This window comes from Micromesistius poutassou (assembly GCF_964030765.1).
Source record: "Micromesistius poutassou genome assembly, chromosome: 14".
Taxonomy (NCBI): domain Eukaryota; kingdom Metazoa; phylum Chordata; class Actinopteri; order Gadiformes; family Gadidae; genus Micromesistius; species Micromesistius poutassou.
Window position 1 is genome coordinate 17134201 of NC_140284.1, and position 24718 is coordinate 17158918.

Genomic DNA, 24718 nt, shown 5'->3' on the forward strand with positions numbered 1-24718 from the left:
GTGTCTCAGATGTTTCTGAAACATTTCCATCATTTGAGAGAGACTTTGGCTTTCAAATCTCACGCATTCATGCCTGGATGGTAGGACATCCGCTAGTGTGCTGCCGAAGACGTACTTCAAATTTTATGCGAATTCTTTCTCTACCAGCCAGACCAAGCTAGGAATTGAAGGTAAAAAATCCTTCCCATTGGTACAAAGCAACTCCTCAAAACACATGTCCATGTCCATGTCGCGCTAGCATTAAACTTATAATGATAATAAGAGCCATTGAAATCTCATTTGCACGTAAAATAGGAGCTCCTTCGGTAAAGCACGTTGTGTCTGTTTGGATAGAGAACATTCGAAAGCATTTTATCGTCAAAATCAGCTTTCCTAAAAAAACAAATGGTACATAGAAACACAGAAAGTAGTCCATCTGACTCACATGTCGGTTGGAACCGTCGTAGTCACATCTCTCGATGCGGCCCAGGCTTCCGTCCGAGAAGTACAGCTTCTCTGCCTTGTGGTCGATGGTGAGTCCGTTGGGGGTCAGGATGTCAGTGCTGGCGATGACCCTCAAGTTGTTGCCGGCCAGCGTCGACCTCATGATGCTGGGCCTCTGCTCGTTCCAGTTGGTCCAAAACATCAGGCTGCAGCGTTCCGGAAACAAGAAAAGACCAAAAGGTAAGCGGTTAGAGGTCAGAGGTCACAGATAGGCCTGTTCTCATTAGAGGGGTTGGTAGTCGATAGTTGTGTGTGGTCATATCAAATTTTTATGCAAATTTGAGGGAAGCTGTTGAAGAGTTTAAAACACGGTAGTATAGGCGGAATGTTTGCATGGCCTCGCACAATCGTGATAAATGCTGAGATTTGCTGAGAGGACTTTACATATCCACACGACTCATTTTGTTGCACCTTGCATTGCGGTGACATGCACAAGTCATCAAATCCCGCCGCTCGCCGAGAACAGCGAGCGTCTTTTTTGTGTCCCGAATGATTTCAGACCACCTCAGCAAAGAGCGCAAAAAACAAATATGTGTTCAATGAAATTGAATCTCGGAGTGGGCATGACAGCTTTTAAAAAGAGCTGCGGGCGGGGAGCCTGTCGGGTTCCTCAGAGGGGAAACAAACAGTTGCGGCGGATGAGGGGGAGAATCTATTCACCGCCGCTCTAAAGTGTCGGAGGGTGTCGGCGGGGGCGGCATTCAGACACCAGACTTGAGGCGTCCGCCGACGCGGCTCGCCGTGACCTGTCATCAGCCCTGCGCCGAGCCTTTATGAGCTCCTTCCACAGTAGGCTGGGGAACGCTCTGGCCTGCCCCTTTCAGTTTCATAAAGGTAGAAGAGTGGCCGGGTCCCCAAGGCAGTTAGCCAAAGTAGGTGGTAATAGGAAGACCGTGGAGGAAGAGGATAATCAAACGGGGTGAGAGCTACAAGCGCAGGGGGATTTTGCCAGATAAAAACAGAAGGGGGGGGGGGGAGAGAGGGTTCGCATACATGCTCTGCTATTACAGGTGGGTTTGGACACCTGACCTATTCCGCTTGTAAATAGCTCCCATCGCCTCTACCCCTGAATAAGGAATAAATGGGAAGGAATAAATCGAGTCCTAAAGGCTGTGTGGTATTTGAGTAGGAATGACAAATGTGGTCGGTGGAAGTCACTTTGGATAAAATCATCTGCTAAGTAACACAATGTCATTCTCCTTAAGTTACTGGGCAAAGGTACAGTGTGCGAGGCAAAGGTGCAAGATAATCACAGACAAAAGCAAAGGGGACGAATATAAAAATGTTTAATGGCTAAATGATACATGGAGGCCTTCAGCCGAGTTGATCGAGGTGAGGTGCCCATTTTCTCCACTGATTCGGACTCCACATCATTATGAAGTTGGGGAAAACTACTCTCCAGGGTTAATAAGGAACTCAGTCAGGAACCGCCGGCCAGTGGCTGCTAATTAATCACTTCACTTTAAATTCTAATTATCAGTCAGTATTTCTGGAGAGGATGGATATGGTGCCAAATTGCCAACCAAGGATACAGTCTGAGGTCAAGAAATTAATTTAGCTGGGCCAGCGGAGAGGGATACATGGATATGTGCTCTGTCCAGGGTGTAGGTTGTAATATCATCTCAATACATGAATGTTGATGAAGCATTGTGTAGTTCAATGCAGCAAGAGCAGTGCTGTAGTGCCCACTTCAATAAAAGTGTTGTGATAGATCATATCTTTGCAATAATGTCTAAGATGTGCAATCTCCTTGCAACAAATGTCATGGAAGAGCTCAGTCACCACGGCTACGGAAGTTGTGGTTTCTCAGGGAGCGGGGTGTGCTTTAATGGGTGCTTCAGTTATGCTGAATTTAGTATCTAAGTAACATGTCATGTTTGCATCAATTTAAATCCCATTTGGTTCTGTGACAAAAGGCTAAGACCTAAAATGACAATTCTGTTTGTGACAACTCATACATTGACAGTAATCTGCCGTTGGAACAAAAAAGCCAGCATCACGCCATCATCTCTCTGACTCACTAAACAACACAAATGCATCGTCGTGATTCAACTGATAGTGGAGTACAAACAGGAAAGACATCAAGCAGACTAAAAAAAACTGATAATAAGAGAAAAAAACACAAAATCACTGACTTTTGACACTCGTCCAGGGCGAGGACGTGCGGGTGGTCTTCCTCGGACAGGGTGACCACCGCCTGTCGAGTGAAGGCGCCTGCGCGTTTGGGGTCTACCGTCTTCCTGCTGATGGTGGAGGAGGTGGAGGAGGTCCAGTACAATGTGTCCCAGGCCCGGTGGTACGCCAGGCCCTCCACAGAGCCCACATCTACAACAAACAAGACAAACAAACAGACGGATGAAACAGTGAGCCGCCACTGAGGAGTCATCCTGAAGCTATTGTGCGTGACAATCGCACAGCGCTTTACATTGTTTTATTTCATACATAGTTGTAATTTCCTTTACTCTCTCTAGTGTTGAACCTTGCCTCCTAGAAATTGGAAAACCAATCGATTTAAAACCGTCACCTCTTTGGTCAACCGTGACCTCTTTGTTTGCAGGGCAATTAGGTAGACAGGTCTGTTTTTAATTGAAGTTGCTACGCACGGATGCTTAATTAGGTTATTTTTTGGAGGTAGTGGTTTATCAGGAGTTTGTTTACAATATTACTTTGAAGTGTGCTCTAACCTCTAGTGGTCAGAGCTTAACTAATGCAGATTTAACTAATGACAATTTAGGATTGGGAAAAGAATGACGTATGAAAGCAACATGAGTAAACAACACGTAAAATTAAGTATTCCTCCTCCACAAGCTACAACCCATCACCGCTCTCCGCCCTGGTCTGTCAAATACTACAGTTCATGTACTGAGAGGCGAGGTATAGCGTTGGCTCAGATGAAAACATCTCTTAGCTGTCAGGGATATTTTAGAAAATAAGTAATTAACAGTTAGCTCACACTTTCTAGGGCACGAGCAGAAGAGAGTTCAGGAATTTGCAGGATTTTTTAAGGAATAAACATGGGTATGTTGCAATCAGATGTAGTGACATCACAACCGGGGATGATTCAGACTGAACTGGTTTTCCTGGCATTATTGATTGTCGGAAAATATAGCATCTCTTATAGCTCTCTATACTATAATCTCTCTCTGTAATGAAATAGTATCAAGAGTACAGATTTACCAATTTGGTGTTTTGAATGTAATGAAAAAAAGGGTAAAGTGTATCCCAATGCAAAATCCATGACAAAATCTGTTATTTCCTTTCCCTTGTCTTAACAAATAGACAAAAACCCACAGAGACAGCTGTTTGTTCTGACGATATTACTCAATGTGTATTTGATGCTATCTTCATACAACGTTGCACTGTTGAACTTTTACAGCCCTACAGGGTTGAGTAAACAACGTATTGACAGGCTGGAAAACAAACGAGGAGAGACCACGAGAGAGAGGGGGAGGGAGAGATAGAAAGACAGAGATAGAGACAGAAGGAGAAAGAGAGAGAGAGCGAGAGAGCGAGGGAGAGGCACTGCATGTGTTTCCTAATGGTCAATTATTTACTTGAGAATAGTTTTTGGCAGCAGATCAATAAATGATCCATCAATAATGACCTTCGCTGTCTGAATGCTGAGCTAGCCCTGGGTCTAACTTGATTTATTTTCCTTTTTTTTTATAGATACATATATACAGAATAACACATTATGTAACAGCTATTTTTTTTATATAATAAAATCCTGCTTCGACAGAAAATAAAAATGCTATACTCTCCGTATACTCTTCATTGTGGTCTTGGATTCAACATTTTGCTGTGGCAAAAACATGGCAATTCTGAAATGGCCTGTGGAAAGGGAAAAGCTGTCCTACCCTCGACAGAACATCTGTCTGCCATTTGGGGGGCTCCTCAGCTGCTACTTCATCAAGCTAACTCTACCCAAGATCTCCAGGAGCCTCTAATGACGTACGCCCAGTCTGCCATGAATGGAGTCCCTAATTGGTCGTCATGGTGAGCATGTGGTCAATCAAAGAGATATGGGCTGAATCTGGTCCTCTGGAAGAGCCATAAAGCATGGACTACAATACTTCAGGCTCTACCTGAATCAGCTGATTGCTAATTAAAAGTTTGCCGTAAAATGTGTGCGACAGCTTGAAGTAAGCCACAAATCGTTGTCTAGACCGGGGAGTAATTAACAGGGGACGCAGAGTTTAATTAGGGAAATATGGATGATTAACATCTTCACCCTTCTTCAATGACAGGGCGCAGGCAGAAACTTTGTAGGAAGCGGATACACTAAAAGGATGCGGGGTTCTTCAGAACCTCAGTCTGTTTACCATGTAGCTGCGCTGCAATACAAATCAGCATAATGGGGACTGGGTCTTCACTATTGGAGTAGGAAACAGAATATTTAGTGGAGCATTACAGGAGGTATAATGGAAATACCATTTCATTCCAAAATGAACGCCACTGACTAAGCTTTCCTATGCTGTTCGCTGTTTTTTTGTGCTTGGAAAGCAGGCATCCGCAAGTATTACGGGATGTAATCAGTGCTTAGGAATTCCCTTAGATGTATTATTATGGCTGTTTATTCCTCCAATAATTATAGTTCTCGGACAGATTTCATACTAGGACAAAGTCTTACCGTGCATTCGATTCATTTCTACAGACGGGGGGAAGACCAGGTTGAAGACCAGGGGAATAGGTGAGTCGATACCCTTGTGCCAGGAGTAAGCTTGGATTTAGGGCGGCACAAGGGCTTTCTGCTGTGTATCTGGCTTCACTCATGCCCATCAAGGCTAGGCCTAAGGGAGATTAAGATCCAGCACTGCCATCTGTGCCAATCAGGAGGCAGCGTATTCTCTGGCCTATTACAGTTTTAAGCAGTTTAGATGGTAGAGGTTGGATAGTGTCAAAATGGGAAATTTGCCATGGACACTTTATAGCTGTTTCGGGCTTAAAATGTGTGACAGTTACACCAAAGGAATCCAGTTAATCAATAGCTACGACTAGCTCTTACCATTCTATCTGACAGCTTAATTGGCTTCTCTGACATAATAATACACGCGCTTTTCAAACTGTTGATGTGGGAAACCAGCGATGCAACATACTCACATAAATACATGTAATTGAAGGTTTATGCACTTAATACTTCAAATGCGAATGTACTCAATCAGACTTACTAAAAGGTTTAAAGAGCTTTTGAACCCGAATATTGTTGCCATTATATTAAAGGGCCCCATATAGTGCTGTCACCTGTCGCTTCAGAAACCGAATCCTTGTCCATTATAGAACAAAAATAACACCCTCATTACTGAGTCCACTTTTCCAAACATGCCATACAAACACACAACCGTTGTAATGTCAAATCACAATCAAGATTTACTTATTGAGTCGTAAACAGAGACATCTTTTGTGGGCTCTGCGGTCAGGTCAGCCGCGGACAGAGACGGCCTGCTGGTCTTTCCAGCCGCCTATCATCGGCGTAAGTGCAGTAAAAGGCTTGCATAGACGGATTCAATCTTCAAAATTCTCTTCTACAACACGCAGATATTAGCCTGCCTGCTTCCTGAGACTGGAATTAGAAATCTCTCCCCGAGTAGAAGCCAGTCCCAAATACAGACCTGGTGTTGACATTAATGAAAGCAACCGAAACCCGGGATTATAATTTACGTTTTATGCTGAAACACATGTCCAAACACAAAGTGTTAGACTAAACCAAAAAAAAAAAAAAAACATTTCCCTTACTCTCTGCTATGATCACTCTCCCCGTCCAGTCGTCGTTTATCATCTGGATGTTTCCAAAGTGGATGTCGCTGTAGAAGATGCGGTTGCTGCCCGCCGTGGTCTGGCTGTAGTCGAACGCCAGCGCGATGACGTTCTTGAAGAAGGCGGGCTTCTCGAAGGGCTGCACGGGCGAGTTCAGGTCGCTCTCGTCCGAGAGGTGGATGCTCTTGAGGATGGTCCTCTCGGAGTAGAGCAGGTAGCCCTCGTAGCGCTCGCAGGCGAAACCGTCGGTGGCCAGGTGACCGTGGGCGCAGGAGCACGTACGGCGCCCGCTGCCCAGGTGGAAACACAGCTGCTGGCAGCCGCCGTTGCTCCGGGCACACGGGTTGGTTCCTGTGGTTGGGGAGGAAAAAGGAAGAAAAAAAAAACCAGATGTTCAAACATCGCCAGCAAAGAGCATGGAAAGCACGCCTGAGTTGATTGTTACTTTGTATGTTGCTGTTGAGTCGTCATCTCCACAGTTTTTGAAGTATGAAACTCGGAACGAGATGGAATCAATGGCTCTGTGCACGGTCAAAGCAAGAAAAACCTTTTGAAAAACCTTTCTCAAACCAAAATGTTCCGGCAGAACCAGGCATTCGCGGCCGAGAACCTCGACTCACAGCTAAGCCACACGGTGCTTGCAGCTAGCGACAAGGGTGTGTGTGTGTGTGTGTGTGTGTGTGTGTGTGTGCGTTCATGTATGTGACGGACACGATTCAATATAAAATATTCTATATATATTTCATTGAGTTGAAACCTCAACCTTTCTCCCGGCCTCGATTGAAGACGGTGACGTCCTTCAGGTTGACACCCAGGCCGCTCCTCATTGTCACTGCGTCCGTGGCGTCGTTTTTGAAGCCTCTCCGGATGGATCCGTTGGAGTGGGCCCTGAGGGACACCAAACAGAGGGGACTTATGAGTCGGCGTTCGCACTGCATACGTCCGTTTACGGATCTCATTGGCTTTGCACGGGGGCGCTCTCGAAATGCATTGTGCGTCCGTCCGTTCTGTCGGCTCCGTTGCCTGCGTCAAAAAGTTGCGTCGAAAAGTACACTGTCCAATGAAATCGCCTTTGTGATACAACCCGGGAAAACACATGGATATGTCAAAAAGCCCCCATCCGTCGACGGACGTGTGCAGTGTGAACGCAGCGTTAGGCCACTAACAACAGAGGTACAAAGTGCTGGACTTCAATGAAAATTAATTTGGTTTCTATCCTCGCCCGTGCTCGGTCTATGCTGTGAGCATCTTGGAGTTAAGATGCCTAATCCCTATGTGCTCTTTAAAACCTTTATCTCTGCTCACGGTTATTTCCTTTGGATTCAAGGGTCTGCTAAAGGGCCTAGTTGTTATTGTATGAGTCATTCCATAAAAATTATACTTTTCCAAGTGCAAACTGGAATAGCGAGAATATAGTCAACTGAAAGACATTTCAATTCAGACATTGACCAATCAATTATATGTTCTACGGCATTCAGAGATAGCCTTCGTAACAAATGTAATACATTTTTGTCCTTGGGGAGGATTGCACACACCTTTAATTAAGGGTTAGGCTGGTGAAAACACATGCTTACGGCTACAAAAGCATACAATGGATCCACCTACAAGTCAAATGGCATCAGTGTGGTCTATTTAAGACCTTGTGAGAGGGAAAACAAGCTTCTATTAACATGGAGCAAGCACAGAGCTTGACAGAAGCCTTAAGATCTGCCCTTGGCGGTGACTTTGAGGCCAGCCTGTGGAATTTACATGAAAAGGTGGCATCCCCCCTCCCTTAAGATTTCCATGGGGGACCCGTTCAAGGCAAGGGTTAACACCAGGTAAGTCCTGCAGATTCTGCAAGGCCAGTGCATGCATGCTGCATTTAAGGATGTAATAAATTACCTGTCAGACCAGTAGATGTAAGGGCCAAACACGGCCACGGAGAAGAGGTCCACGTTGGCCGCTGACAGTACAATCTCCCGACCCTCGCCCGTCTCCAGGTTGATCCTCTCGATCTTGTCTGTGCGTGCGTCGCACCAGTATAATCTGTTTTCCTGGAAGTCATTTGCAAATAAGCGTCACTGGCGCAGCCTTTTTGCACTGGATGAGACACACAATTTGGCACGCTTGGTGGGCCCAAGGCCTAAAAGGACTGAAGACAATGAGGTGATTGACTTCTCTATGGGCCTGTGTTTGTTTTTTACTGGAGCATTAAAGAGTTGGACTGGTTACAATGAGTACAATTGTAAATTAACAACACAATTTGAAGATACGCCATCTGTTATTGTTTGAGAAAAATGGTCAAATACTAATCATCCAACAATTTTGGTCATTGGTGCCAATTCAGTTCTGTTTCAGCACAAACGATCAATTATGCACTGAAAATGGTGACCTAAAGATGGAAGATGAAAATCCAACCATGCAGTCTTAATTTAAATGAGTGAAACGTGTGCTTTCAGGTCGTGTGATGCACTCGGGGGACCAGCATAAGGACGGGGGTACCTCGTAGTCTATGGAGATGCCGTTGGGCCAGGTGATGCCCGAGTTGACCAAGGTGACCTGGTCGGAGCCGTCCAGGCGTGAACGCCCGATGCATGGGTTCTGCCCCCACTCGCTCCAGAAGAGATACCTATAGCAGGGAGGCCATACAAAACGTACAACGTCAGACACGTTGCTCCAAAATCACAAAGAAGAAATACAAAACTTTTCAGTGGAGAAGTACAGTTCATGGAGTTCATGGAGAAGTACACATTTCTATCCCTCTTCATATCCCTGAAATGATTACGATCTAATGGGTATCCGTCTATACCTTATTCTCATAACATGCAATATGTCCGAGCACTGCTTTTCCTTAGAAGAGTATTAGCGCTCTTGATGGCATCGGGTGCGAGTCCTTTGTCAGTGCTCCAAAACTTTCTCCCATTGCCAAGAATGTCATTGCCATTAACTATCCATCAACACCTTTATATGGGTTTTCTGAAGGTGCCTGAGTCTCTTCTGATGGGAAAAGGGCTGCTGGCTGGTCTGTCTATAATAAGTTCCATTCAAAGCATTGTGCCTCTGGTAACAGGGAAGCTATTGATCACAGCTGAAACCATTGACCACCGCACAGCCCATGTGGTGTTGACATGGATGCTTTTAGCCTTTTGTGAGGAGGAACGAACCCTTTGTGAGGGTGGACAGCGATTGCCCTGGGCTGATCCAGCCCCTCGGATATCACCACAGAGCGGTACGCGCCGGAGAGACGGGAGATCTCGATCAGGTTGAAACCGTGGTCCGTCCAGTAAAGGTTTCCTGTCAAAGAGAGTTATGAAAATGAAACGGGCATGTGCTACCTGCTGGGATTTCCCATTCCTCCATTGAGTGACGACTGAAATTAAATAGGTTGGTTGTCAACAGAACAAAGCAGATCAATACGTAAATGATAGACAGAGTTTAATAAGGAGGCAATATTTGCTGTTTTTTATTGAGAACATTTTTTCCCATTTACGGTCCCACGTTGAACACTTCTATATCAATTAGCATGCTTTGCTTGCCTTGGCTTCGACTGAACTTGGTCGTGAAAATGTGTTTTGTCTCAATGATTAGAGTTATGTGCATTCAAGCAAAGCATTTACTGCTCTCCATGAGCACATCGGCTGCGATATTACAATTTATAACTTTTGGCAATACACAATAACAATTTCCATCAGGCTGGAGTTTTACGGCTTTGCTGAGCTAAACCACAAAATAGTGCCTGTTTATTATTACCCGCGTGCATGGTTTGAAAATCCATACGTTAACGATGGCATGGTTTATGCAAATTACCATTACCATATCTCGGAGAACATCTTAATTACACCATACACAAGTGTCCACACGCCACATGAATCTAACTGAAAAACGTGTTGAAAAAAACCCATTTTGCGAACCCGCCACTGTTTCAGTGCACGGGTTTGATATTCTTCCTATGTCTGCTTCTCACACCGCTTGCATTCAGATGGACTGCCTGCCGCTACTCACCGGCGATCCAATCCACGGCGATGCCTTCCACGCGGCTGATCCCCGTGGTGATGATATCCTCCCTCCAGGTCTGGTCACGCTTGGCTCTGGAAATCCTGTTCAGACCCATGTCGGTCCAGTACACCGTGTCATTTCCTGTGGAACGGGACGTGCCCGTTGGTCGGGCAAAAGAGAAGAAAATGAGGTGACGATGATGGCCCTCACACACTCACGCACACACACACACACACACACACACGCGCACAAACGCACGCACGCACGTGCTCACACACACGTGCGCACACACATGCTCGCTAACACGCACACACACACACACACACACACACACACACACACACACACACACATGCACCCGCTAGCGAACACGCACACGCTCACGAACACGGACACACGCGCGCACACACACACACACACACACACACACACACACACACACACACACACACACACAGTATAAAGCCTGGAGCACACGGGCCCCGGGAGCTGCAGTGTTTTACTGCAGAACGGCCCATTTCACCAAATGGGGCCAAGCGTTGGTTATGATGTGAGCTATGATGAAGGGAATATCCACATAGTTCATATGCACTGCTGACACGCCGGTCTCAAAGGAAGGAGGCAACCGTTGGCATGGGCCTTAATGTGGTTTTCTTACAGATTTATGCAAATATGTGTGTGAGTGCCTATGTTATAAATGGCCATAGAAACCCTTTCCTGTTCCACCGTGCTGTTTGTATATGCAATGTGTGTTAGTAAGTAAACCACATCCACACCCTCGAGTATACATTGTTTTCCCCCCCCTCTGTCATTATGTGCTGCACTGATTCCACTCAGAATGGATGCCGGTCATCATCACTGGCATGAATTCATTACAACACATACAAGTCAAAGATCCAATTGTTCCAATTGTCCAATCACGGAAGGGGGCTCTGCGCTGCTCAAGCCTCCACTGTGACGAGTGGCCAGGTCTACCCCCCCCCCCCCGGCCTTGCTGAGCATCTGTCAGTCGACGGCTAGTTAATAAAACGTTGAGGTCACGTAATGTGTTTATTTGCGCTCCACTGTTGATGTTGCCTTCACACTGCGTTAGCACATATCCCGCGCGTGACAGGAAACAGCTGAAGGGCTATCATGGCTTCACGCCTCCGTGGCTCTGCCCTCGCCGTAATGCCATGCAAATGACATGCGGGCCAGCTATCGGCTCTCACCCTGGCCGGGCTTAGTGGAGTGGATTTGCATGTTCTCACCTACGCGGCGCCACAAAGGGGGTGGCGGGGCCGCGACCTGCTCGGCTACCAAGGCAACGTCTGATTTGAGTCAGGGCGCGCGCCGGGGGGGGGGGGGGGGGGGGGTGCCAAGCCCGGTATCCCCTCCCTCCCCGGCTTCACCGACGCCGCGGTCACACATTGAGATTGCCGCTGACCTTTCGGTTCCCCCCTGCATAGATTTGAGGCACTCGTGGCGCATTTTTTTGAGATAACAGAGTGGCCCACGATGATTACTTTGTGTGATGAAGGGCCCTACTTGCCCCCTACTTGCCCCCTCAGGACTTTGTGTGAAAAGGAAAAAAAAATAATAATAAAAAAAAGTTGAACAAAAAAGAAACAGTGGAGGAGAGTCTCCTTGAGTCCTTCACAGTACAGAAGTGAGAAGTCATTTTATTTGGTGATATTCCTATTTTCTTCGGATGTGCCGTGTGTGTGTGTGCACTTATGTGTGTGTCTGTGTATGAATAAGTACGTGTGAGTGCCTGTACACTCCCTTTTATTAATAGTCCTACAGCGCAGGGTCTATCAACACCGATGCAACCAGCCTTTAGTATATTCATAGTATTTGCCAGAGAAATAAATCGATCATATTTATCACAGAAATTATGCGTGGGGAGCCGAGCGTACAGCAAACAGCAGCAGGGTAGCGCTCGGGTTCGGGCGCACACCGGAAGGCTGCTGTTATTACCTTTATCTGATATAATATCATGGGCTCAGGACCGGTCGGGGGACTTGAGGGAGAGCGGGGTGTCTGGGTGTTAGCCGCGGCCGAGGCTCCATTTCAATATGTCAACTTATTACTCTCTCAGCCACGCTGCTTTCCTGAAGCTTAGAGGCCATTATTCAAAATGTTACAAACCCGCTTGCAATGAAAATAAAAAATAAAACCACATTTTCCCTTTCTTACCCCTCTCTGCGGCCCTTACACATCTGATTACAAATAGGTTTCACAGCAAGGAAGCAAGGGTGGAAATTGGCGGTATGCGTGGGATGTTTTATGCAGCTGGGGGGGAAAAAAATATTTGAGGTATTTCAGCCTTGATAGTGGGTGAGGAAATTTCAAGCAAGGGTCCATACAAAAATGAACCTTAACATTTTTCTAAAACCGGCAAAAGAAAGGGTGGTGGTGATTGTGTCAGCAGGACAGCACAAAGGTAAGTATTATACAACGTACTTACCCATACATATATTAACACCATCAGGGTCCAGCGCCACGCTATCGCTAATCAAACCCTAAGGAACCAATCAGATCGGCTCTTTCTGTAGAGAAAGCCCAGGCGTCTGCACTCAAGCTCCCTCTTAATGTTTCTTCTCCATACCCCGTCTGGTCTGCGCTCGGCCATCTTACCCGCGTGGAAGTCCACTCCGACGGCGAACAGAGTGCCGGTGATGGGCATGAGAGCCTCCGCGTTGTCGTTGGCGTCCAGGGCGATGCCGCGGATCCCCTCGTGGATGGAGTACATCAGGAAGGAGTCCACGCCTACACAAGAGGGAACCAATGAGAATCAGCGATCCGAGCCACGTCCCTCCAGAACATGGACCCGTGGAGGCGTGGACTTGTGTAAAACATATGGACGTAGCATCCGCGGCAACACTCATTTGTTTACACGGGACTGCTTTGAAGCTGTAGATTTCGCCGCCTTTTTTTTTTGTTGCAAACCAGCAGCTGAAACACTCAATATTTGTCACATTGAGGGTGGGAATAGAATGACCACCTCGCAGTCTGCCAAAACTTAGTTATATTGAATCACACTGTCCGACGGGACCTTTCCAAATACATAATAGGGTGATGATCTAGTCACTGAGCCTAACCAACCAAACAACAAACAAAAATGTTGCTTTGTATTACGAGGATGAAATCGACTTAGAACGGTGGCAGCTGGTGGTTTCTGCATCCGACCAGCAGGAACCACCTTGGCCCTTAAGGGAACCACGTGTTAGTCACCTCCACACCGGCTCCACAAGCAGACCGCAGCTTGTTTCAAAATCACATCTCTGGATGCGACTCAAATCTAATTGAATCTCTATCAAACTGGAACATCCCAAGTGTGACCCCCGAAATGTAACCACATCCTGTTCGACAACAACACTTCTCATGGCTCTGCAGGGAGGCCGCGTGGCAGGGCAGGGGGAGGGACAACACGCACCCTCGCAGGACATGCGGTCGGTCCGCAGGTTGTAGCCCAGGGTGCAGGAGCAGCTGCGCGAGTTCTCCGAGGTGGGGAAGCAGAGCTGGGAGCAGCCCCCGTTGTTGGCCTGGCACGGGTTCCTGCCTGTTCACCAAGGAAGAGCACCACACACACACACACACAGAGGAGTGAGGAGGGAGGATTCAATTCTGTTTTTTTTATGTCAGTTTCCAAAATGATACACACCCAAGGACACTTAAAGGAGCAGTAGGCATCATTTCTGTGAAATGATTAAGTAACAAAATGATCAAATTACTCATTTACTCATCAACGCTCCGGCAGCTTTCTGTAAATCTTCTGTAAAGCCGCGATTTAAGCATTCCTCTCTTACATTAGAAAATAGCCTGGCATGACACTTCCCCTTTAAGGGAGACTTGTTTGTTTATTTTTGTTTTGGGTGCTGAATCTGGTCGGTCGATATACTTTGTGAATTGATGATTGCCAAAAGACGGGGGAAAAAAATCTGTTTATAAAGTTCAATTTTCAGAATATCACATTGATGTACTTTTAATAGAACATATATTGCAATTTCACTGTAATGTGTTGTTCGATAAACGTCACACATACATAACGACACCCAGATTGAGGACGACACATAAACAACATAATTGGCCCAAGTTGTTTTGAGGATCAATTGGGTATTGAAAGCGTAACCATGCCTTTTTTTTTTTTTGCGTTGTTGTTCATTTATTCGTTTATCTGACAGGGTTAATAAACACTACTACACACTCGGGTTTACGTTAGCGGACAGGCCCTTGCTGGTGGACGCAAGGGGGGTCCGCAAGAACGTACGGGGTCCGTAAGGCCCCCCCCTTGCATTGCGTCGACGGGGAAGCGTAACTAAGTGAGCGAGACGGCGCGTGCTGTGGCCTCACCTCGCTGGCCCTCGCGGTCGTACACCTTCATGTGCACCACGCCGCTGGTCTTGTTGCGTAGCACCACCAGGTTCCGCCCGTCCCGCTTGGTCACCGTACCCAGCTGGGCCGACTCCTCGTTCGCCCACCACAGTTTCCCACCTGCGAGGTTTAAAGTGGAGCAGTTGATTGAAGGAAAACCCACAAAAGAAAAAAGGGATCCATCCTTTTTTTTTTTTTTTGCGGCATACGCTGGGAGGCAACTAGCTAGCTGTCTGTGGCAGCTAGCCTACAGGCTGCAGCAGCGGGAGCACGTAGGGGGAGCTCCAGGCATGGGTGCACCACTTCAAGGCAAGCACAACACACACACACACACGCACACACACACACACACACACACACACACACACACACACACACACCCACACACAGAAACACACACCAATACTACACACACACACACACACACACCCACACACAGAAACACACACGCATGCAAGCACGCCAACGCACAGAAACACACGCACACAAACACACAGACAGAAACACACACACCAATACTACACACACACACACACACACACACACACACAGAAACACACGCACGCACGCACGCACGCACACACCGACACACACACGCACGCAAGCACGCAAACATGCACACACACGCATGCGCACGCACACACACACACACACACACACACACACACAGAAACACACACACACACACACACACACACACAGAAACACACACCAATACTACACACACACACACACACACACACACACACAGAAACACACACACATGCAAGCACGGCAACACAGCAACACACAGACACACACACACACACAGCTTCAGAACCTCACTATCATCACCACTGTTAAACCCCCCCATCCCTTCCTCTCTCCTTAACCCTTTCTCTTCTCTCCTAGGTCCGTCCCTGGAGTGGAGACCAGGGGACTAAGCCCTGGCTTCACCGCTGAGGCCTGATGGGGCTTTACCATTCTCTAATTCACTGCTCCGCTACCCTTTGGTTGAAAGTCAAGGGGCTGTGTTGGCTTTTGATGGTATGGACCAATGAACAGGGTGTCAGGCACTAGCATCATACGTATGAGCCACATCCCTGGTCCGAAATGGCCACAGCCATACAGCTAGTCAAAAGAGACAGTGTTATTTTATATAGACGCCGCGCAATCACCTTGTCCTTGTTTATTATTGATAGTGTTCCTTTTAATTTACAAGCCTTGTAAGTCAAGAGGACACTAAGGAATTCATGTGAAATCAAATCACGATAAATACTCAAAAGATGTAATAAAGTGTATACAGTGTAAAAGGGGATTTCTGAAGATTAAAAGCAAGGTCTATATAATACATTGTAAATAAAATATGGATGAAATATAAAGATAAACATCAGAAAGATATAAACTTTAATGGAATTTGGAAGACTTCATGTAGCCATTTTCCTATTTGCTTTATTATTGTGTACTTTTGACTTTACTATGTGGTTTGCTGGGTAATTCCATAAAAGCAGTGCTTTTCTCTGCACTGTGCACCGTGCCGTCTTCAGGAAATGGCAACACACAAACTGAATAATGATTTGGCAAGCATCTTTAATGCGTCCAAAAATAGCTTAAAAAGAAAAACACTGCTAATGCCCTCAAGGAATGCTAAAATAGCAACCACTAAAATGTTGAACTTACTATGTTATTTTGTTTATTTTTCCATGTTTCTAACTTACAAAAAAAAAGCAACGCAGAGGCGACGTGCGTTCACTTCAGCCCCGGGCCCGACGCTGTCATTGTAAAGACGGTAAATCTCATTTTGAGGAAAGCCGACAAACCCCCCGCGTGAATGAGATTGACGCGGTACATGGAGTTTACCCAACATTTGACCCCCCAGGGCAGGCTAGCCTAGATGAGCTGTGTGCCCTGTGTTAATTTGATGCCACGGGGAGCCGCGGCTCATGGCTGCGATTGCTCACTTGTTGGCCCGTCATATTTAATTTCCACCTCTTGCCGGGTCAGTTTTATTCCAGGCTCGGCTGATGGATCTTGCGCACCTCCTAAAAAGGAGCCGTTCACCTCGTGTCCGGGGGCAAATCCAATTACCTCAGCGCTGGGGGCCCGGTGAGGATCGACCTAGTGTCACTAACGGCGCCTTCATTACAACCCTCTCTCACATCTAGCCTGAGTAATCACTGAGGATCACACTAAAAAAGGTAAGATAAAAGGGACGAAAACACAAACAAACTAGGGCTAACAAAACCAAACCACACTGTTTGCCACCCGAATCACACATCGCAGCATAGCACGGTCCACAAAGTTATGTTCGGTTTGGTCTTGCCCTGTTGAAAGTGTGGGATTGAATTTAGCCTCGATGCGTGATGATTAAGGTGGTCTGGAAGTGTAAAACACAAGCGCTAATATGAATACAAACCCTCTATACAAACACACCCTGCCCATACAAATTCATCCCCCCAATACAAACACGCTCTTTCCCAATTTAACGACACAAACAAACAAACAACGAAAACAACAAATTATATTAAACCGCAATGACCTTAACGGAAACCTGAACGGAAAAGTACAAGACCTCTTGATGAAGGGACAAAGGGACAAAGTGTCACTTAATTTTTCTGCAGCCATGAAGAGGAAAAGTGTTTTGTTTATTTTAATCAATATCGTCAAATGACATAATGTTAGACGTTCTCAACTTTTAATGACAATAAAATGAGAATGACCTTTTAGGTGAATTCCATTGTAGCTCTGTGTTAGTGTGTTCATTTTTATCAGTGCGGTGTGTTCATATTGGTGGTTGTGTTTTCATATAAGTGATGCGTGTCTGTGAAATAGTGGGTGGGCTGGGGGAGAGAGAGAGCATCTTATTAATATTATTAATAATAAGGGGATGCATTCATATAAGGAGAGGGCGCATTCATACAAGATGATATATGAGGTTTGTGTTATGAACCTCAAGGCTACCTCAGCTCACACGCGTTTAATACAAAAATAAAAAGCGGCATTGCGATTCCGGAGTGGAGCTGCAGTGTGCTTCTGCCCTCCCGGTGCACTCTCCCTGCGCCACACGGAGGATAACCTTTAGGAAAGCTCTGCTCGCGTCTGCGTGTTAAGCCCCTGCTGGGTCCTGCTGTGAGGCACCAACAGACTCCAGCCCTGCACCCCCTCAGATCTCAATCTTTCTTTATTTGCACCGGATGACACGACCAAGCGGGCGCCATACACACAGGGCCCCATCGATCAAGACCAAAAGGCCTGGGCGGGACGGAAACCAATGTTTAATAATTACTGCTCAATAACTCTGATTGGCCGAATCACTACGGCGCAAGACCCACGGGAGATCAAACGCGTCGATGGGATGCCTATGGATAGCGGGCGGGCTAATGAACGATTCTCTCGCAAAAAAAAACAAATGAAAATTTTTACTGCACACAATAATTGTCTACATATGCATATCGCAATCACGTGTTAAGTATGCGTTTCCCTTTGATTAGGCTTAGAGTGTAAACCAATTACCGCCGGCTAAACAAGGAAGTGAGGCGAAAACTCGGGCGGAGGAAGAGCGCCCGAGACTCTGTGTGCAGAGCACACGCTCGGGTTAAAATATCATGCCCTCCACGGCAGCAGCCCAACGAATCAGGAGGAAAGGGCAGCTAACCCAGAGGGATGGGAAAAAATCAACATTTTAGTTAGAAGGAGAAGAAGGAGGCAGTTACTTAAAGGGGACATATAAATATACAATATATATATAATACTCTCAGCCCTAACGTACCTCGAGAAATATTACAAATTGCCTCGCCGTCCGTTTGATGTTGCACCCCCTGTAGCCAATGTTCTGCGGCGGTCTGACTCAGCAACGTTTGCTACAGTCCACTGGGTAGGCTGGTAGGCTGATCTATCCAGCGCACGTCTAGGTGGACACGCCCACATGTGATGTCAGAAGAGGCGGATTTTCAAAACGCCTTGTAACGGCTGATCACACTCACACCCGGTTGTATAATATGTCACCTTTAATAAAACACCGCAAAAGAAGCCACACTGTCTTTCCCGATTGTTCAGCTTGAGTCAGACCGCCGCAGAACATTGGCTACAGGGAGTGCAACATCAAACGGACGGCGAGGCAATTTGTAACATTTCTCGAGGTACGTTAGGGCTGAGAGCATTATATATTAGGATAAGTCTGAGAAACAAATGCCCCAAAACAACATCACTGTGGATGAGAACCACTGCTCCCCAGTTAAAGGACACAGAGCGTTTCGGACCACATAATGCACCACACAAATATGACACACGCGTTATGGATGATGGATGACCATCCTCCAGTGGAGTCTATCACATAGATTTTTTTTTATTTTATTTTTTTTAAGAAAGGAGCAAGTGCATCTGGCTTGTGGTTTGTGTTGTTCACCACATACCAGTGAAGCAGATTATTTAATTGCCAGTCTAACTATCTGACATGGTGCCTAATGAGAAAGTGCCCTATTAACATTAAACAAATAGTCCATTCCATAACTACATCTTCTTCATGAGTGTAGCTTTCCGTTGCTTGAATGAACTTCAAACCACAATATTTTCTCATTATGGAGTGAGCCTTACTGTGGTGAAACCATGCAGTTTAATTCGTCACGCCAGTTTTAATAATGATATCAACACATTTCCCTATTCTCCAGATAAACACAGAAGACAGCTATGTGCTTATTTATTGGAGCACACAAATCTTCCCATATCTAGTTTATTGAATATGCCATTTATACTGGTGCATTTTGGGCATCTGCAGTTACCCAAAATACTCTTGGAAACAGAGCAGCATCTAAACATGCACCATGTCTAAATGTGTTCATGCTGTTTTGCCATAATGTGGTCTCAATTCAATTATGTTTATTGTATCCAGTTACTTCGTTTTTCCAGATCTGTTCTGTGGTTCGTGTCTTATGTGCTACGTACGAACCCCGTGTGGAGCCAAGCTGACGTTTCAGCGTTTCTTAAGCTAATGGTGGATCATTTCTTAAACAAACACATGCGTATGCGCAGATGTACGACACAAGGGAACCTCTCAGACCAGTGCTTTGGGAGGCATACGGGGGGGGGGGGGGGCTGCAGTACACACTGCCATTCAGGCCTACAAACAAGAAGCTGTCATTAATAGTGATCGATGGGGACTTAAAAGACATCATTCCTTTGTTTTGCTGTACCTGCTACTGTGTGGAAGGTAGGCCATTAGTCCTTGTCGTCCTGCGTTCTGAATGCCATTTGTGAAACGCTGTAATGAAGTCTCCGTCCCTTCGATGCCTGCGTGTCTGTGTGTGTCTGTGTGTGTCTGTGTGTGTCTGTGTGTGTCTGTGTGTGTGTGTGTGTGTGTGTGTCTGTGTCTGTGTGTCTGTGTGTGTAGGGGAGGGGCGGGGGGGTGGCAGGCCAGCCTCTCCACTACTCAATTATTTGACCGGGCGCCGATGAGATGAGATAACAAGCCAATATACCTCAGTGGCTTTTGTGTTTGGTTTTATTGTGTATAGAGGAGGAGAAACGTAGGTTTCTAAACCAATGGGGCTGCGGTGGGTGTGTCCCTGTGGGTGGGCTGGCCTGAGAGCCTAATTAAAGCTTGGCATGGGGGCTGATTGACACCGACCTCAAAAGGTAAAGGAGGACCTGTCACGGTTAATAGCGTGCCTCGACAAGACCCGCTTACTTTGTTTATTTATCTGCTGTGTTTGTTTGTTTGTTTTCTTAATGAAGCAAAATCGAATACAGCAGCAGGGGGGGGGGTGGGTGACACACACACACATCTACACACAAAGACACGCACACCCACCCACACAAAGGCACAGACGCACACATACACACACACACACACACACAAAGACACAAAGACACGAACACACACACAAAGACACACACACCCACACACACACACAAATACAGACACACACACACACACACACACACACAAAGACACAAAGACACAAAGACAAAGACACGCACACATACACACACACACAAAGAAAAGGACACACGCACATACACACACAATGACACACACACACACACAAGGCCTTTTGTCTTTGTGTGTTTGTGTCTTTGTGTGTTTATGTGTGCATAATGCACACACACACACACACACACACAAGACCACGCACACACCCAGCCACGCACACACCCAGCCCCACTGCTCAGTATGCACTCTCCCCTACTAATTAGCAATTCTGGCAAGCTGAATGTATTGTCACAACTCAACGGCACGCTCCCCATTCTCCAGACTGCGGCGGTATGGATAGTGCAGACATTTTCTAATTCTAATGTTTTCGATTACAAAAAAATTATAAGAGAAAAAAACACACGCATGATACAAAATGTAATTAAAAACACAGATGCTGCGTGGTGGCAAAAAACAAAAGTAGTGTCTTAAGAGACACACTGATCCTTCGTCTCTGGAGCCATCTGGAGCCAGTCACAGCCACATTCTGGTGGATCCCCTCTCATCTGCGGGGCCCGCGTTGCACTTTATTCTCTACTCATGTCCAAATCGAAATGGCTGTTGGTGTGTGTGTGTGTGTGTGTGTGTGTGTGTGTGTGTGTGTGTGTGTGAGAGAGACAACAACTGCTCGAGGAGAGACGTGCAGACTTCATTTCTCCATCTTGGAACTGAAACTGGGGGACTAAAGATTTTAATTTCAAAAAAGTTAAATAGCAAAATAATGTGTGTGTGTGTGTGTGTGTGTGTGTGCGTGTGTCAGCTCGGGTGATGTCTTTCGGAAGTTTTCTCAATGAACCTCGCGGGTGATGGATCAGCCGGCATATTGGACGTAGCGCGGATACCGCCCAACGACCCGTGATGATCACCGTCTTTCCCTTTTCATTACCGGCGGTGGGTCACAAAAAATTAAAAAAACTCCCAATCATACCACCACTGCGAGTGTTTTAATTACCCCGTGACCCGGGAACACTTCCCACACAGCCCAGCGAGGGCCAGGCCTGGCTCTCGGTATACGCCTCCCTACCCACGGCCACTTAGCCCGGCCAACGCATAATCCCTTTCTGCACTCTCCCTCTAATCCACCGCGGAGATCTGAGGCTCTCTGCCGACAGGCTGGACTCACCCATGACGGCCAGAGCGGTGCCCCTGGCCAGCTCCTTCTTCACGGCCTCCAGCACCTCCAGCCCGCTGCCGTCCAGGTTGCACCTGTTGATGGTGCCGTTGGCGGAGCTGATCCAGTACAGCTTGCTGGAGGCGTAGTCGAACGACAGGCCTGGCAGTGGGGGAGGGGGGGGGGGGGGGGGGGGGGACACACGGAGAGGTTGACATTGGCTGGTGGTCACGGGTCGTGTCGGGAGACACGTGTGTGTCTGTGTTGGCGTGGGGTTTGTGGATGACGGTGGGAATGAAAGGGAAAGCATTGGACGGTTGAATGCAGCTGGATCGTCGTCCTGTTTTGGTTTTTTATTTTAGTGTTGGTGAGACCAATCGTCGTATTTTATTCTCTGCACACCGCTGCAGCGGTCACTTCCTCGAGTCACTTTTAGGTGTTCAATGAAACAGTCTGCGTTGATGTTGTTTCAAAACCAATATTAAGGGAGAATACTTAACAAATCCTAATTGAACCAAAGTGAGTTCACCCCCCCCCCCTACTAGCAGATAAAATCAGCAGAGAAAACAGAAAAATAATAAAGAACAGACTTCTAACTGTCTACTCTGAGATTTTTTTTACATACATACAGACATAAACCAACAATTTTTAACCCACAATCCAGGTCCAGAACATGTAGGAAGAATTGTGTAAAATAAAGAATAGGCCAATACATATATATATATATTATTATTATTTTTTAATATTCATATAGGGGCAGACTGATAACACCACTATGTGTGGCGGTGTCCCTGCTCCCTTAGAGCCAGCGTCTCTATGTGACCCCTAGACGGCACCGTCAATAATCCATCCTGCTAGCCACTGACTGCTCTCAAATCCATCCCCCCCTACGGACCTCATTTTTTGTTGTTGACGGAATGCATCGACTGACGGTGGCGACTGGAAGCGATTTCAATTGTGCATGTCTTGACGTCTCCCGTCCGCGCTCTGGATTTATCTTTGGCAGATTCACAGTCACAACGCGCCATTAATTTACTCTTGTCCCCGGGTTCGTCCCATAATCATAAATGAAGCCGGTGAAATATGGCACGCCATATTCACCCCCCCGCCCGCCCCCCCCCCCCACCACCACCACCACACTCCTGCTATGTGGAGTGCTGACAGGCCGGGGAGAGAGTGAGGAACTGCAGCGGAACAGGCAGCGCGCTTTGCCTGTGAAAGGGAGAACTTGACCTTGAGGCGTGTGTGTGTTTGTGCGTGTGTGTGTGTGTGTGTGTGTGTGTGTGTGTGTGTGTGTTTGTGTTGTGTGTGCGTGTGTGCGTGTGCGTGTGTGAAAGACAACTGCTCGAGATGGAGAGACGTGCAGACTTTATTTCTCCATCTTGGAACTGAAGCTGCTCGCACACACAGCTACAGATCCGTCTTGCGTTCACACACTAACAATTCTCGTTTCAAAAAAGTCGAAAAATCGCAAAACGGGGCCCACTTTGCTGACAGCACTGTTGTTTTCCACAACAATCAAGCAAACAATCACTCAATAGCCAAAGAAAGCCCACTGACCCACGGGCTCCCTCTGGTTCTGATGGAGAACTTTGCTGTTGCTGCCGTCCATGTGGGCCATGTTGATGGTGTTGCCGTCTGTCCAATAGATTTTCCTGTGTTTGGAGAATGAAATAAGAGCCCGGTTGGCAAACATTCCAGGGACAAGCTTTCCTCAAGGTGTTATGCATACTTAATGAATGTCACGGCATGTTGCCTCCAATTAGCATGCGGGAAGTACACAAAGACGAGGCCGACGCTAATGTACTGCTGCTTTTGGAAAACCCTAAACTAAAGACAAACACCGCCACACAAAAGAAACATGCTGCCTGGGGCCGAACATGCTATAAAAAAAAACCCAGGGAGCTCCGGGGAAACGGACTCTGGGATTTCTGTCAGCACGCAGCGACATACCGTGCCAAAAAGCAGCCAGACAACGGGGATTAAAACGACAGTTGGGTTGAAAGCGCCGCACGGTTTTTTTTAAACGGGCCACACCGGTGAAACGACCCGACGTCGACACCGTGGTTCGACGCCCTTTTAGGCGTCACACTCCACCGCAACGCGGGAAAAAAAAGATTCCACAACGTGTCTTCGTTTTTTTGTTTTTTTCCCCTCACCTAGACCTCATGACTTTTCCGAAGCTTTCAATCTGCGGGTTCTAATTCTCCTCACTGATTGGCTATGCATGCAGCCCAGGGAGGGCGGGGGGGTGGGGGGGGCGGGGGGGCGGGGGGGGCGGGGCCCGGGGCGAGCCGCGCACCCCTCTAATCCACTCACCCTTTGGCGGGGTGCACCACCAGACACCGGGGCTTATCGATGCCGTGGACCACGGAGGTCTTCAGGGAGCCGTCCAGACGGGCCACATTGATCTGTGACTCGTCGTTCTCCGTGCTGAGCCAGTACAGGTTCCTGGAGAGCCAGTCCAGTGCCAGGCCGCGGCAGTTCACTATGTCTGAGGGGAGGGGGGGGTGAGAGGGGGGGGGGGGGGGGTGATGGGGGAGAGGGGGGGGGGAGGCAGGGAGAGAAGGGGTGGTGTGTCACTGTCACACGGACACATGCTGGTTGTTTATGCGAGATGACACCGCCGTTAATTTGCCCGCTTTGCTCAAATGGGTAATTATTGGTCTGGAAATATAGCAGTGAGTCACTGTGTGTGATCAGACACAATAACAATATAAAGTAGTTCTTCCCTCCTTCCATTCAATGCAGCATATTAGATTTACTCAGAAATTGGAATATTCATTATGTGTCACATTATATGTATCTGTGTGTTTTTGCTGTGCTTGTGTACATTTGTGTGTGTGTGTGTGTGTATGTTTGCTTGTGTGTGTGTGTGTGTATTTGAGTGTGTATGTGTGTGCGTGTGTGTGTGTGTGCGTGTGCTTGCGTTTTTGCATTTTTTGCGGTGTGCATATGTGTGTGTGTGCGCGTTACTGGTTAGTGTGTGTGCGTCTGTGTGTATGAGTGTGCGTGTGTGTGTGTGTGTGGGTGCAGTATCGGTGTGTATGTGTATGCGTGGGTGCATGCGTGCGTGCGTGCGTGTGTGC

At 47.1% G+C, this 24718-nt stretch overlaps 1 protein-coding gene across 1 annotated transcript in view; it reads right to left on the reverse strand.

Annotated features, from left to right (window-relative positions):
* LOC311358564 (low-density lipoprotein receptor-related protein 1B-like) overlaps positions 1-24718 on the reverse strand; it is a gene marked incomplete at its 3' end in the record, with an annotated part of 248406 nt that overhangs the window by 64385 nt on the left and 159303 nt on the right. Inside the window, 14 exon segments of the mRNA XM_084478639.1 lie at positions 425-629; positions 2619-2808; positions 6217-6588; positions 7001-7125; positions 8122-8273; positions 8722-8848; positions 9384-9513; positions 10222-10356; positions 12835-12966; positions 13634-13759; positions 14551-14691; positions 21642-21791; positions 23190-23284; positions 23949-24123. Of these exon segments, the coding sequence (XP_084334765.1) occupies positions 425-629; positions 2619-2808; positions 6217-6588; positions 7001-7125; positions 8122-8273; positions 8722-8848; positions 9384-9513; positions 10222-10356; positions 12835-12966; positions 13634-13759; positions 14551-14691; positions 21642-21791; positions 23190-23284; positions 23949-24123 (2255 nt within the window).